The sequence below is a fragment of the Periophthalmus magnuspinnatus genome, chromosome 5 (genome assembly GCF_009829125.3).
Source record: "Periophthalmus magnuspinnatus isolate fPerMag1 chromosome 5, fPerMag1.2.pri, whole genome shotgun sequence".
Taxonomy (NCBI): domain Eukaryota; kingdom Metazoa; phylum Chordata; class Actinopteri; order Gobiiformes; family Gobiidae; genus Periophthalmus; species Periophthalmus magnuspinnatus.
In genome coordinates, this window is record NC_047130.1 from 25,959,547 (window position 1) to 25,976,447 (window position 16,901).

Below are 16,901 nucleotides of genomic sequence, written 5' to 3' on the forward strand. Positions count from 1 at the left end.
AATCCATGTTTCATAAATCTCACACATACCGTCGTTTTTTTTACAGATCGTCCAAAAGTGTCCCGCTCGTCCCATCCTTTCAAAACGCACATATACGCTCCGGCTGCACATTTGAGGTTTATATAAGCTTCATGTATGTATACGGTCTCTTTACGCGCGCCAAGTCCTCACAAAAACGGTCATTTTATCTGACACAACATGTTTAAATTGCCGTTTGTGTCAAGGGAGTCGGGGGCTTTGAACGCAGCGCTGGGGCAAAGCTGTAGAAAGCTGAATGTAATAAAAAAGACCTGCGCAAAATGGCTGCATCAAAACACAGTTAATGCAAAAGCTTTATGGAAAAAACCTCCGTGTTCGCTGCATTTGACTGAAGTAATATTACGGTTCATAGTGACGTTTCCTACTACTGAAGCTAATTTTACTTCAATTTTTTAATAAATATACAGCAGATGTACATGTTTAAACCGCGTTATGGCCAGAAAACAAGCAAAAAAGTCAGCGGTCCCTCGTTTATCTCTTCACGTTCTAAAAATAACCCACAATACACGAAATCCATGAAGTATCAGCTTTATTTTTTACATTATTCTCTATGTTTTTGTCTGTAAAAACCCCTCACCACACACTTTATACACTTTTCTCACACAGGCGTTAACATTTTCTCACATTTCTCTCTTGTTTAAACACAAGTTTTGTCGGGGAGAAAACAAATTGCAAACGTACAGCACTTCAGAGTCACACTGAGATCCAACGTTTATGTAAATTTGACTGAACACATTCTGTACTGGACAGGAGACACGGCACGGAGGAGACTGATGGACAATGGTCTACAGTCCAACAGCCAATCAGGACGCACAACACAATGCACGTTGAGACAAAATTGCATGAAAAACATCAACGAAACAGTGAGAGCGCGTTATAGTGAGGGACAACTGTCCACTATGTGCTTTGTACGTGTAGTATCAGTATTTGTACTTGTACTGTACTTGTTTATTGCTGCTTTTTTACACTGTAGAGTTTGTGTGTAGCATTTGCAGCTTGTCTATATATAAAACTGAAATGACTTGAAGTGTCTTTTGGGACATAAACTCGGCGTACGAGGAAGCTGTCACTCTGTTGTCACGTTTGTCACATGTGGACTGAGTTAATAATGCTGTAATGTGGCCGGGGACAAAGTCAGGGGCCCGCAGACGTCCCCCCGTCACCGTCATGTGAGACAGAAGAGGCTGAGACACAAACATCAATCGTCTTTTCTTATCTTTGCAGTGGGACTCCATAAATGAGATGGACGAGTACTTTGCCCCAATCCACACGTATCAGGTAAGATATGATTAAACCAGGACTAAACCAGGACTAAACCGGGACTAAAACAGGACCAAACCAGGACTAAACCAGGGCTAAACCAGGACTAAACCAGGGCTAAACCAGGACTAAACAGGACTAAACCAGGACTAAACCAGGGCTAAACCAGGACTAAACCAGGACTAAACCAGGACTAAAACAGGACCAAACCAGGACTAAACCAGGACTAAACCAGGGCTAAACCAGGACTAAACCAGGGCTAAACCAGGACTAAACAGGACTAAACCAGGACTAAACCAGGGCTAAACCAGGACTAAACCAGGACTAAACAGGACTAAACCAGGACTAAACCAGGACTAAACCAGGGCTAAACCAGGGCTAAACCAGGACTAAACCAGAACTAAACAAGGACTAAACCGGGACTAAACCGGGACAAAACCAGGGCTAAACCAGGGCTAAACCAGGACTAAACCAGGACTAAACCAGGACCAAACCAGGACCAAACCAGGACCAAACCAGGACCAAACCAGGACCAAACCAGGACAAAACCAGGACTAAAACAGGACTAAAACAGGACTAAACCAGGACTAAACCAGGACTAAACCAGGACTAAAACAGGACTAAACCAGGACTAAACAGGACTAAACCAGGACTAAACCAGGACTAAACCAGGGCTAAACCAGGGCTAAACCAGGACTAAACCAGGACTAAACAAGGACCAAACCAGGACCAAACCAGGACCAAACCAGGACCAAGCAAGGACTAAACCGGGACTAAACCGGGGCTAAACCGGGGCTAAACCGGGACTAAACCGGGACTAAACCGGGGCTAAACCAGGACTAAACCAGGACTAAACCAGGACCAAACCAGAACTAAACCAGGACTAAACCAGGACTAAACCAGGACTGAACCAGGACTGAACCAGGACTGAACCAGGACTGAAACAGGACTGAACCAGGACTAAACCAGGCCCAAACCAGGACTAAACCAGGACTAAACCAGGACAAAACTAGGACTAAACCAGGACCAAATCAGGACCAAACCAGGACCAAACTAGGACCAAACCAGGACTAAACTAGGACAAAACTAGGACCAAACCAGACTAAACTAAGACCAAACCAGGACCAAACCAAGACCAAACCAAGACCAAATCAGGACGAGTGTGTCTGCACCAAGAGGAATTCTGAGGGTGTCATTGACAACGGCGTCTTGTTTTTATTTCACTGAACAAAATAACTGTACTTCAGGGATGTGGTTCAAATTAACAGACTTAAATCAGTCCTTTTGTGTTTGTGTCTCTATGGTTCTTGAGAGTGAGATGAGTAAAAGTACAAAAAGTGCAGAGTAAGAGTGTAGTACAGTTCAGTCTTGCCTCATTACTGTTTTTGACCAATAAAATTAATTAACATTTCCCTTTTTTTGACCAACCATCAACAAACAAATACACAACTAGTACAAAATTAATATTTAAAAAAGCAAAAACATTAAAAACCAAGACAAAAGAACTAATTGGTGAATTAAAAAATGTAAAAATGTGAATTATTTACTATCAAATACACACATTTTACCTCTATGGACTCCACTTGGTGTCAGGAATAACAGAATAACACACAACATTATTTCACAGTCTGTTTAATCCAGTAGTTCTTCTTTCATTGCCATCTCTATTCCTAAAAATACTGACCAGCTGCAGACCAGTCGTCCTGTACCAAACGTGTGCGTGTAGAGTGTGTATAGTGTGTAACGTGAGTGTGTTGAACTGTGCAGGTGTGCAACGTGATGAGCCCCAGTCAGAACAACTGGCTGAGGACAGGCTGGATCCCACGGGAGGGAGCCAGGAGGATCTACATCGAGGTCAAATTCACGCTCCGAGACTGTAACAGCATGCCCGGAGTCCTGGGCACCTGCAAGGTAATCCGACTCACAATCACACCAGAGGAACTTTAAATATGTACTGCATCAACTTTAAATATGTACTGCATCAACTTTAAATATGTACTGTATCAACTTTAAATATGTACTGCTAAATAAAGACGTGCAGTGTTCAGCCTGAGCCCTGGCACAGCTCTCATGGTTTTAAAGAGGAGCTGATTATTTATTTCACACAGCAAACAGAAGAATCTAACACTTTTTAACACTTTCAAAACCAAACCAAGATTAAATCAGGACCAAACCAGGACCAAACCAAGACCAAACCAACATGAAACCAGGACTAAACCAGGACCAAACCAGGACCGAATCAGGACCAAACAAGGACCAAACCAACATGAAACCAGGACTAAACCAGGACTAAACCAAGACCAAACAAGGACCAAACCAAGACCAAACCAGGACCAAACAAGGACCAAACCAACATGAAACCAGGACTAAACCAGGACCAAACCAGGACCAAATCAGGACCAAACTAGGACCAAACCAAGACCAAACCAAGACCAAACCAAGACCAAACCAAGACCAAACCAAGACCAAACCAAGACCAAACCAAGACCAAACCAACATAAAACCAGGACTAAAACTAGGACCAAACCAAGACCAAATCAGGTCCAAACCAGGACCAAACCAAGATGAAACCAGGACCAAACCAGGATCAAACCAGGACCAAACCAAGACCAAACCAAGACCAAACCAAGACCAAACCAAGACCAAACCAAGGCCAAATCAGGACCAAACCAAGATGAAACTTTTTTTACTTGGGGAGTTACTTCAAAGTCACAGTTGCAGTACATTTTACCTCCACTGACACCTCCTGACGTCGTCACAGGAATCTCTCTCTGGATTGTCTTATATGTTGAGTGTTCAGTGTCAAGAGCTTGTTTTTTGTTTTTTGTTTTTTGTTTCGTCACTCCAGACTGTGCGAAAACAGGGTTGATATTTAAGCTGCTTTACATGATTTTCCTGTTCCTGACGGTGAAAGGAGGAGACTCACTGTGGAGGTGACAGTCACAACTCGTTTTGTGCTTTAACGAACCCTTTAACTCACGCCGCTCGTTCACGTGGGTGGATTATGTTGATTTTTGGATTACGTTTCAGACAGAAGCTCATGTTTGTGACAGAGTGGACCAACCTCACCCCAAAGTGTAAAACGGCAAACTCTTTCTTTCTGGGCTGCTGCTTTTACAATAATCTATGAGCAAATATAAATGCTACGAGATAAAAGACACACACTGCAGCTTCAATACGATACTGCAATATATTTAGTGCCCTTAGGCTTCAATGTGACAGCGCAGCAGAAATGGGACGCGCCGGACTCTAATATTACATTTGTTTTTTCCCTCATTATTGTAATTTTTTCATTTTTTGGAACGAGAAAGAATCCGTCACTTAGTTATTTTGTCTTGTATTTATTCTAACCTGTTTCTACTGAACAATATAATCATCCTGGGAATAATGTCGAGCAAAATGGCAAATTTTAACATTGTAAATTTAATCCCAATACTAATTAAGTGTATTATTTCCTCTTCTGTGTGAGTGAGTGACTTCTCGATATCACTTCTAGGCTGCAGGACCTTTTTAAATTCAGCCAGAGGCCAGGACTTATTTTCAGATAACTCTCTTAAAGCTCCACAATCAGACTCTGATAATGAGTGTTAACCCCGCGATGGAGAGAGGAACGACTGCAGGACCGCACAGGTGGAACACTCAAGAGAACACTGAAGAACAGACTGAAGAGCAGGCTGAAGAACAGACTGAAGAGCAGACTGAAGAATATACTGAAGAATATACTGAAGAGCAGACTGAAGAACAGACTGAAGAATATACTGAAGAATATACTGAAGAGCAGACTGAAGAACAGACTGAAGAATATACTGAAGAATATACTGAAGAACAGACTGAAGAGCAGACTGAAGAATATACTGAAGAACAGACTGAAGAACAGACTGAAGAACAGACTGAAGAGCAGACTGAAGAGCAGACTGAAGAATGGACTGAAGAACAGACTGAAGAATATACTGAAGAGCAGACTGAAGAACAGACTGAAGAACGGACTGAAGAATGGACTGAAGAATGGACTGAAGAACAGACTGAAGAACACACTGAAGAACACACTGAAGAACACACTGAAGAACACACTGAAGAATATACTGAAGAACACACTGAAGAACACACTGAAGAGAACACTCAAGAGAACACTGAAGAATATACTGAAGAACAGACTGAAGAGAACACTGAAGAGAGCACTGAAGAACACACAGAAGAACAGACTGAAGAATATACTGAAGAACACACTGAAGAACACACTGAAGAACATACTGAAGTTAGGTGCATCTATAACACCATTGTCTTGTGTATCTGTGCAGGAGACTTTTAACTTGTACTACTTCGAGTCAGACCGCGCCGTGGGCTCAACCATCAGAGAAAACCAGTTCATCAAGATCGACACTATCGCTGCAGACGAGAGCTTCACTGGAGTGGACCTGGGAGTGCGGAGACTCAAACTCAACAAAGAGGTACACACCACCCAATAAAACCCCTCACCACACACTTTATACACTTTTCTCACACAGGCGTTAACTTTTTCTCACATTTCTCTCTTGTTTAAACTCTCTCAAAGTTCAAACCTTCGTAGGCGTCTTTGTCGGTGCAGAACGTTTCATCGACGTTGTGGGTTTTGTCGGGGAGAAAACAAATTGCAAACACACAGAACTTCAGAGTCACACTGCACGGAGAAGATTGATGGACAATGGTTTAAAAGAATCCACAAAACAGTGAGAACCGCGATATAGTGAGGGACAACCGAATACTGACTTTGATTCACTTTCTTTAAACTGATTCTAACCTTAGCCATAATCACTATTTGCCAAAACATAACCGAAATCACAGCCATAACCTAATTTAACCTGTGTCTTAGCTTTTTAGCATGTTGTTGATCTAATGTTGAAGCATTTAGCTCATAAAACTGTCCCAGACGCTGCTTAACCTCCTGAGACCTGGTGTCCACCTTTTTGGATTGTTTAGGCCACAGTGCAAATATTTAGAAGAACAGCAACAAGATTATGTTCAATTTTGAATATTTCTAAGAGTTTAGAATATTTATTTATTTTTTATTTTTTATTTATTCTTATTTTATTTGATTTTTTTTATTTGATTTGATTTTTTATTGTATTTTAATTTATTTTTATTTTACTTTAATTTATTTTAATTAAATTTTTGTATTCTTTTTATTTGATTTTATATTTTTGTATTTTTATTCTTTTATTTATTTTTTATTTTTTAATTGTATTTTAATTTATTTTATTTATTTTTTTTTATTATTATTTTTTTTTATTTAAAGGCATATATCTTCCTGCTCCTGTCAGCAGCACAAATGAGACACATTGTTCCTAGAGGCACAATTGTTTCTAATTTTATTTTTTACAATGTATGTGTTCAAGCACTTAATAGTTTTTGCAAAAAAAGTCCTGCAAGAGCTCGGGTCTCAGGAGGTTAAACTGACAATAAACAAACAATAATATATTTTCAGGTTCCGTTTCTTGTTGTTCGGTTGAATATCTGGCCCTTAGAATGTATCAAAAGTGTTTATCGAGTCTTGACTTGAATGAAAAACGACAGAATTACCGCAAAAGAATTTTAATGATTTTACCTCCAGTGCGCTTTATGTAACAGCCTTTAGCAGCATCACGGCAGGTCGCTTTGAATGGGTCACTTTAGTTCAACCGTTAATCCAAGAATGTTCTTTAAACGTACACGATTCTCACGTTGGAAATGAGCTAAAAAGTGAAATGTCTCCCTGAACTTTTCACATGACGTAATCCGTGAGTGTACGTTTGTACAGATGAGCGTGTGGATTTGTGACGCCGCAGGATCTCGATGTCAAAGGGCTGATTACACATTCATTTCTCTTTTATATATGTACAACGACAAAGCCAGAAAACTCTCATTTCAATGAACTGGTGATTTCGGCAGAGCACATTCGGTTAAAAGCGCTCCATGAGTTTTAGCAGTGGCACATTTCACACAGAGAGGAGAGATTAACGAAACAGTTTCTTATTAAACGACATATGTTTCACTTCTGATTTGGATTTGATAAAGCGATAAACCGCTCTGATTAAAACTCGACAGAAGCACACTGCTCATAATTACGTGTCTAATTAGCCAAGTCTTTATGCTTTTGGAGAGCGGAGTCAATCTGACAATGGAGAATATCGTCTATCCATCTCTGATCCATCAAATCAGTTTGTACACATTTCCTATTGGAGCTGTGTCTTTTGTGCAGTGCATCAGTGTCTCCACAAATCACACTCAACAAAAGCACGTGTTCCTCCGCCTTTGAGCTGCTGTAGCACGGAAGAAGAGACGTTATATTACTCAGAAACTCGCGCAGTCTATTTCTGTGTAGATTTACAGCAGCAGTCGTGGCGTCTTAGTTTTAGTCTTAGTTTTAGTCTTAGGTTTAGTCTTAGTTTGTTCTTGTTTTTCACTTGTGTATCAAAATTGTAGTTAGCTTTGACAACATCATCTCCCCAACGTCCATGTATTGTTTGTTAAATTCTCTCATAGTTTTTGAAGTATATGTTTGTCTGGCTTCATGTCTATTTGACGTGTGTAGTTGATGTTAATTCTTTGTATTTGGGGCTGGACCAGGGGCTGCAGAGCTCACAGAGGAGCCAGAACACTGCAGCTCGTCTCCTGACACAACCTAAGAGACGAGGCCTCATCACGTCTTTGGGTCCTCTTTGGGTCCTCTTTGGGTCCTCTTTGAGTCCTCTTTGGGTCCTCTTTGAGTCCTCTTTGGGTCCTCTTTGGGGTCCTCTTTGAGTCCTCTTTGAGTCCTCTTTGGGTCCTCTTTGAGTCCTCTTTGGGTCCTCTTTGAGTCCTCTTTGGGTCCTCTTTGAGTCCTCTTTGGGTCTTTTATGGGTCCTCTATGGGTCCTCTTTGGGTCTTTTATGGGTCCTCTATGGGTCCTCTTTGGGTCCTCTATGTGTCCTCTTTGAGTCCTCTTTGGGTCCTCTATGGGTCTTCTTTGGGTCCTCTTTGGGTCTTCTATGGGTCCTCTTCGGGTCCTCTATGTGTCCTCTTTGGATCCTCCATGGGTCCTCTATGGGTCCTCTTTGGGTCCTCTTTGAGTCCTCTTTGGGTCCTCTTTAAGTCCTCTTTGGGTCCTCTTTAAGTCCTCTTTGGGTCCTCTTTGAGTCCTCCTTGCGTCCTCTTTGGGTCCTCTTTGCGTCCTCTTTGAGTCCTCTTTGGGTCCTCTTTGCGTCCTCTTTGGGTCCTCTTTGGGTCCTCTTCGGGTCCTCTTTGTGTCCTCTTTGGGTCCTCTTTGGGTCCTCTTCGGGTCCTCTTTGGGTCCTCTTTAAGTCCTCTTTGGGTCCTCTTTGAGTCCTCTTTGGGTCCTCTTTGGGTCCTCTTTAAGTCCTCTTTGGGTCCTCTTCGGGTCCTCTTTGGGTCCTCTTTAAGTCCTCTTTGGGTCCTCTTTGAGTCCTCTTTGGGTCCTCTTTGGGTCCTCTTTGGTTCCTCTTTAGGTCCTCTTTGAGTCCTCTTTGGGTCCTCTATGGGTCCTCTTTGAGTCCTCTTTGGGTCCTCTTTGGGTCCTCTTTGAGTGCTCATTGGGTCCTCTTTGGGTCCTTTTTCGGTCCTCTTTGGGTCCTCTTTAAGTCCTCTTTGGGTCCTCTTTGGGTCTTCTATGGGTCCTCTTTGGGTCCTCTTTGAGTCCTCTTTGGGTCCTCTTCGGGTTCCTCTTTGGTTCCTCTTCGGGTCCTCTTCGGGTCCTCTTTAACACTAGTTTCACGGGATATCACGGTGTTTAATTGTTCTTTTCCTGTGTGTCGTATCATCTGTATATTTGTATATTTTATGTGCAGCTGAAGTACTGCACGTATCGCTGTACTTCTCATATTGGTTCACTACACACAGTATGACAAATCCACAGACGGGCAGAGTTTGTGATAGATTTGATTATTTGTTATACACAGTGTTTACATTTTAGCTATAAGCGATGACAAATTATGCATCATCTCAGTTCAGGCTTCGTAGTAACAAACGTTAGAGGAAAATGAGATCAAATGAGAAAAACACATTACGTTGTACCATCTGCCTGTACGTCCAAACTCTCTGGACACTAACGGCTCTTCAGACGCACGTTACACTGAACATGGAGCGTGTTTATTGTAAAGTGGGCTGCATTCAACATTCGTATACATAATTATACATATATTATTCCCCGTTACCGAGCGTCCAAAATGCTCTTTTATTGGAACTGTTGATAGAATTTGCACAGATAATGAGCGAGTCAGCTGGGACGCAGGGACGGAGCCTATAGAAACGGAAAAAAAGTAGTGTTTTCTGTTGTAGTGGAATAGAGTGTTTGATTAATGAGAGCTGCCAAAGCACAGCCAAAACTCCATCCACAAATTCAATCATTGTTCCATGTTTTGTGAAGCAAGTCCACACCTTCATACGCAGGCGCCGCGCGGATGTGCGCCGCAATTCAATTTAGAGTAAATAATTGATCAATGCATTAGTGTAATTAGGGAATTTTTAAACATATGAGGGTAAAACGATGCATTCATTGTATTTGGAAGCACCTCCTGAACTTAGTCTTTTAATAAAATCCTAAAATGGAAGAGTTTTATCCACCAGTTAAACGTTTTTATGTTTTTTCATGGCTTAGATTGGAATAATTTATAACAAGCTGCAGACTGTATATCTTTTCTTTCATGTGTGATTGGCTGCAGGAGACGTATATTTACTCTCTCCAGCTTCTCTTTTCATAACTTCAAACATAACTTGTCTTTTTTTACACTGTTATATTTATTTAATTCAATGTAAAATAAATTCTTTAGATCAAATTGCTCAAAATCTTTTAAAAGTTCAAGCAGGTGATCATTTTTTGACTCATTGATTAACGTGTTTTTCCTCTTTACTCTGCTGCCAGATGAGATTTGTATATTTGCGTATGTTTTCTCGCAGTATTACAGTGTTATTAATGTCTCCTCGTGTCTTCGCAGGTGCGCGGCGTGGGCCCTCTGTCGCGGCGGGGCTTCTACTTGGCGTTCCAGGACATCGGCGCGTGCATCGCCCTGACCTCGGTGCGCGTCTACTACAAACGCTGCGTGGGAGTGAGCCGGAACCTGGCCGTGTTCACGGACGTGGTGACGGGCGCAGACTCGTCCTCTCTGGTGGAGGTCCGGGGACAGTGTCTGGACCACGCGGAGGAGAGGGACACGCCCAAAATGTACTGCAGCGCCGAGGGGGAGTGGCTAGTGCCCATCGGACGCTGCGTGTGCTCGGCCGGGTTTGAGGAGCACCGCGACTCCTGCGTGGGTGAGTCTGAACGTGATAATTAATTCATTTTACTGCGTTTGGATTAATTACTCAAACTATTTTAAGTTTTAGGTAGAATTTTGTCCAATAATATTTTGTATTTATTGTCCGGCTTTAGTTACGCAGCTGCTGATGCCAATTAAACTAAATCTATAATAGTATTAGTCAAGCAGAAAATAGTAATTAAACGATGATATATTTTAAGTTATTGCTTCATGGGACGTGGGAAAAGACGTGTTTTTGGGTTCTGAGTCTGGTTTTTGGACTGTAGGATCTTATCTCCACTCTTTCCTTTCATTCATTTTTATGTAGTTTTTATGATTTGAATGAAAATATCAGTCATTTCCATCAACAACGCAGCTTGTAAACGGTTCATAATTTCAATTTTCTTCGTCCGCGCCCTCACTTTTACATATTTTTTTGAAAGAACAGACAGTTTGCGGTGCTGCTCAGTCGGCGATTCTTGCAAATGAACAGTAATATTCAGCTGGTTTCCGGGAACAGTTGGACTAGTTTGATTCTCCTTCACAACTCGACTGTGTTACCTTAAGAAACGCCATTCATTTACGTTAAAACAGGTGCTATCTGCATCTTAAATTTACTACAATTAGACACAAAAGAGTAGACACGCTGTTGTTTAGGCCTTGAGCTGCAGCCTGGACCTAAACAGCAGATACAACATCCATGAAACGTTGAGTAAGAACAAATATATCACCAGGAAATGTTGAGTAATAACAAAAACGTGGACTTGCTGGGTTAAATCTGGCACCAGTCGCTCACGCATCTCACACGTTTGGAGTGTCGTCTGTTAAATCTCACTCACTCGTGTCCCGGATTGACCTCGTTTCCTCGCCGCACGTTCATCATCCTCACGCAAACGACGCAAAACGATCTAAAACCTTATTCTTCACGCGCTGACGTTAAAAGTTTAATTTCGCCAAAGAGACTCAAAGATAGTCCGCTCAACTGGTGTTTCTATTTAAAAAAAAAGAGAATTATTACATCTGACGTAGAATCGGGGTGAGCGCTGGGGCAGGGCTGCGAGTCGAATGTAAAAAAAAAACGTTTTGGAAGGTGCTAACCTCTGGCGGCGGCATAAAGGAGTCTGTTTGAAGCTGTTGTCTGCCACCGCGACCACATCAAAGTCAAAGGAAGAATAAGTTCACTCTGTGGTCAAAAGCTGCTTGGAGGTCGCCGAGTATCTACTTTAGCCGGACGAGACTTTCCCCCCGTGCAGCGGACTGACTGACCTCCGACGCAGGACCGGGGCGGGTTTCAGGTTGCCATGGGTTACGGTAATTAAAACCTATTAATCACGCAGCCATGGATAATTAAACGCTAAAAGCAGTTTGTCAGCTAAACGAGCTGGACGCGATGCTACAGCAGCTCTATGTGCACACACCTGAGCGGGGTCCTACAGGTCCTGGGCCGGTGTGTGTGTGTGTGTGTGTGTGTGTGCGTCTGTGTCTATGTGTGTGTTTCAGAGGCTGCGGCTAAAAGGCGTGCTTTAATTAGTGGCAGGTAATTATCATCTGAGCAGGAATGCAAAGCAGGACATTAGGGCTGGTCCTGGAGAAAGCATGTTACTTTACTAATACTTTTATATAAATACTCACCTTTGAGCGCGACTTAACTCTTAACTCCTCTTGTGTTAAATAAGACGCGTTAAAAGAGTCTTAAGTGCCACTTTAATGTGAGCCAATCTACTTTTTAAAAACGCCTTTGGAATCTTTCAGTGAAACCATATTAAATACGTTTTTTTTCAATATTTTTTCCTGCTTGGATTTATTTTTTAATTTTAGGAAGTAAAGATCCAAATGTCAAATAAATAAATAAATAAATAAAAAATCCAGTTGCTGCTGACGTGTTGGTTTAGGCCTTCGCTCGTTGTTCCAAAAGGCCGCCTATCGACTTCAAATTTGTTTTTTTGTACTTTTTGCCGACGCCGCGATCGTGATTTGATCATTTAAAGCTCCTGGTCATTTTAATTTTATTTCTTTTACTCAATAAAAGCAAAAATTACGCTAATTAAACTTGACGAAGTGTTTTTCTGCACATTTCGTTTTAATTTTATTGTAATTTTCACTCTACATTTTCATTTCCCTTTCAACTTTTAAAATACACGAATGAATCAATAATAATGGCGCAAATGCAATTAACGTAAATAAATAAATACAATAAATGACAAAGTTGTTGAAGGAGCAAAACTGGAATAACGTTTTTTTTTTTATGTTCGAACGTCATTTTTTATTATTTATAAGTTTGAATGTGCAGATCTGTGGTGTAAATTATGAAATAAAAATGTTTTATTCTATACTTAATACCACATTTAGAGAATAAAAGCTGTTCTCTTGTGTCTGGGCGCTCCCCTAAAGCCGTGTACATACAGAGCACTTCTTTCCTCATAAAACATTGAGCAGCAGCATTATAGAATATACCATAACATGTCTGCAGAAAGCTCTCACATCTGCTGTTAGATTAATGTCTGCTTTTATCCAGGTGAGTGGGCTGATGGGATCCCCGATGGCCTTATTTTATGACACGTCTGCTAATCTACAGAATGTTTTCAAACGTCTTTATTTAGAACGACATTATATCAAATGGAAAGAGCCCGGAGTAGAGACGCGTACCCTCGGCCCGTGTCTGGTTTTCCTCTGGCACCAAACTGGGTCGCTTTGCTAATTCATGCTCACCACGGTCTGCCACAGTCACGCACACCCCACAGCGATCGCTCCAGACGAGCATCTCCGGAACAGGCCACGCCAGCTCAGACCAGTTTAGACCCGGCCCAGACCAGTTCAAAACACGTCAATAATGTTCCTTTAAAAAATCCGCCAAAAAAGAAAGATAAATGATACCGTACATCTCCGCAAATCAAAATATTTCTGATAATTTTGTTGTTTTTATGCATATCCATGTTTATTCTCTAGTTTGTTTGTGATTTAATAAAAAAAACTATAAAGTAACATTCGAATAACACCGAGAGTCATCTGGTAACGATCTCTGACATAAAAAAGTCGAGATATTGTGCTTTTTACCTGTACATAATAGGATTAAGTATTAAATTATCACACGTAGATTATAATCTTACATTTTGTTCAATATAACCTGCTGTTGTAAGTGTTCAAAACTGAAGAACTGACTCTTTTCTGCCGGCGCGGGCTTTCATATTATCCTCCAGCAGCAGAAAAAAAAACGTCGAGAGCAGCATTTTTGAACCATTTCTATTTGTATTACATTTCTTACATAATCTCTGTGCAGAAAAGTGAGTAGAAATGGAGGATAAGTGCAAACAGAAATGTAGAATTACTCAAATATGAATCAAAATGTAACTGAGAGTGAGAAAATGAGGGAAACCTTAAGTCAATTTTGGATAATATGTCCATGATATTGCCCATTTTTTTGTTGGACAGATCTTGTGGAATGCAGGGATTTGTGGTTTTTGACTGTGTCTTTTGTAATAAATTGGATCAAATGCAACGTTTGTGAGGCCATGTTCCTCCCTGTGCGTCACAAATGACACACGACGCACAAAAAACGCCACTGAAAATGACGAAAATGTAGAAATTATCGCTTATTTTCATAGTTTGCTGCTTCTTGTTGTTCTGTTTTCGCACTTTTGTCTAGAAAGTTCTCTCGGACGACCCCCTAGCAGACAGTATTTCCAGAGCAGACTAAGATGGAGGATCCTGCAGACTTAAGTGGGCGAGGCAGACATGTAGTATATGTGTGTCAGTTCATAGGAGCAGGCCTAAGTGCTCCTCCTTCACAGAGGTGCAGAGCTCAGGCCTAGAGCACGACATCATGTGTGCGCGCCAAGCCAAGGGTTGCGTGACACGCCGCTAAAAGTGTGAGAGGGAGGGAGAGGCGGGCGGGACCTCCTCGTCGACTCCACTCTAAATCAAAGCCCCGTGTGTGTATACTGTGTGTGTGGACTGTGTGCATACATGCGCGCTCCCCCAGTGCTGCTGCAGAATGGATTAAAGTGCCCCATACAGTGAGAGCAATGGAGGACACACTGATATGAGACACACACACTTAGGCTGGTCACATCAGCTCACATCACCGTGCCCACTGGAGCTTACGCACACACGCCCCCTCGCGCATGTGTGCTGCTGCGCTCACCGCTCAGTCAATGGAGCAGGGCCCGCCGCCGCTGCACCCGCGCCACGCCGGCCCTGCCCTGGGACCACTGTCAGGAAGTGGGACAGGATTCAGACGGTACATTACAGCAGCCCGTCCCGTTACTATGATGCACTTTCTGTAGCTGTGGACAATTAAATATGTATGAAATTGGAATAAATGCAAAGAAAACAGATAATTATATGTAGTAGCAGACGCGTTTTGTGTGTTATTTGGTCAAATTTTGTAAAATATATACGGAAAACCTCACTTTTTTATTATCCTCAGTGTATGTTAGAGTGAAAAGAGCCAGGTGGAACTCGGATTTAAAGATACGCGTCATAAAAACGTAGGCTTGAACGAATAAAAAAGCGCTTCATAATTACTTCAGGATTAGTTCAATGAAGAAAGATGTGCACTTAAAAAAAGAATAATCGCTCCTCTGGATTTGTCCTGGAGCCAATGTGCAGCTCTGATTTCTACCTCCCTAATCACACCCACTGCTTTCTGTGGTTTGATGTGAAATACAGCAGGATCAAATGAGAGTAATCCCCACGGTGCGAGTAAACAATAGGACTGGGGCAGGGCCTGGACCGAGGCAGAATCATTGTCTGTCGTGTCCCTCACAGAGACACAGGCCACGTCCACCCGAGACCAGTTCAACTCCGTCTGAACTCCACTGAAGGTAATCACTTTTCTACAAATCCACTCTTTTAATAGTGGGATTAGCACAGCTTTGTTTGTATCCGCTGGGAAATATAAGCTCTGCAACATTATGTAATTTACCGGTAGGTTTCGTCGCTTTTTTGGACAGTTTTATGACACGTCGTGAGTCAAGACAAGCCGCAAAGGGACAAAATATCAGTTAGTTTCCAAAAGTAATAATATTAAAAACAAGAAATGCATTTTGATTCATGATATTGTGATTATTATTTGACTTTGTAACATCTGAAATTCAGTAAAAATCATAATAATAATCCGCTCGACACGTCAAATTATGAAGTCTCAAGATAATATGAATCTAAAAAAAAATAAACATCAAGTAAATGTATTATTTTATGCTTCAGAAATATTAAAAAAATAGAAAATAGTATTGGTCTTGGAGATAAAAAAATATATATTTAAAATTTTATCATTAAAAATATATTTAATGCAGTTACGATAAACTAGCACATTTAAGCTTTTTTTTTTTTCTAAATTAGTTTTCTTTATTTGGTTTAATTTTTACTGCATCGTTAACTGCATAAAAAAAAGAAGAAAAAAAAGAATCTGCATAACAAAAATAAATGAATAAATTAAAAATTAAAAAAATAAATTATCTCTTTAATGTGCGAGTAAAAAGTTTGTTGTGTCCAAACATTTTAGCCAAAAAACAGATTGAAATAAATAGACTTTTTTTCCTTATGTTTGTTTTTATTGCACTAAAAATACATGAAAAACACACATTCTCACTGTGAGCGGCTCGCTTCTCCACAGAACAGACACAAACGTGGCCCGGCCTTGTGTTTCTTTAGTGAAAATGTTTGTGTGGCAGAAACAGTTTTATTTTTCCATTTCCATTGAGTTCTGGAGCTGATGTGCCACGACCAGAAAGTGTTTTTTTTAAGCCTTTTAATGCTGTAATATGTGACTTTTCCAGAGGAGAGTTCACGATCTGCTTAATCTCTGAACATGTTTCACTTGAGTTTCATTTCAGTGAGAAACAGAACATTTATTTTGTCTTTACAGCCGCTCAGTTTGACCCGTCTGCAGTGACACGCCGCCACAGGCTGCTTCTCTCCGTCACAGTGATGAGCTCACACTGTCACTCCCCAGGCCCGGGTCACTCTGGACGTGGGGCTCTCACTGCATATATTTATCATGACGGGACATTAGATTTATGGCATACACACGTCTCGTTTTATATATAATGAGCAGGTCTGACAGTGGTGACAGACAAACCCCCGCTGGTCCAGTTTAGGCCATGAATAAAAACTATTTATATACGGAGGACAAATCATTTCATAATTTTATTCTAATAATGGAGGTGGATCTAGGATTTATTTGAAATGTAAAACATCTTCTCTGAATCAGACGACACGTAGAGACACAATTTACACAAAATGAGACGAGACAAGACCAAATTTGGACTAAAATTATACTAAATGTACTAACTGTTTAATATTTTTGTCGTCATTTTAACACTGCATTTGTAAAAACAGCCTCTCCAGGTGTAAATC

The 16,901-nt window shown here is 41.1% G+C and overlaps 1 protein-coding gene across 1 annotated transcript in view; it reads left to right on the plus strand.

Annotated features, from left to right (window-relative positions):
• The first annotated feature begins 1,268 nt into the window (after positions 1-1,268).
• Positions 1,269-16,901, plus strand: part of epha8 (eph receptor A8) — a 49,120-nt gene continuing 33,487 nt past the window's right edge. The window contains exons 1-4 of the mRNA XM_055221740.1: positions 1,269-1,317; positions 3,067-3,210; positions 5,598-5,747; positions 10,245-10,572. Of these exons, the coding sequence (XP_055077715.1) occupies positions 1,282-1,317; positions 3,067-3,210; positions 5,598-5,747; positions 10,245-10,572 (658 nt within the window). The 5' untranslated portion in view covers positions 1,269-1,281. The remainder of the gene's footprint in view (positions 1,318-3,066; positions 3,211-5,597; positions 5,748-10,244; positions 10,573-16,901) is intronic.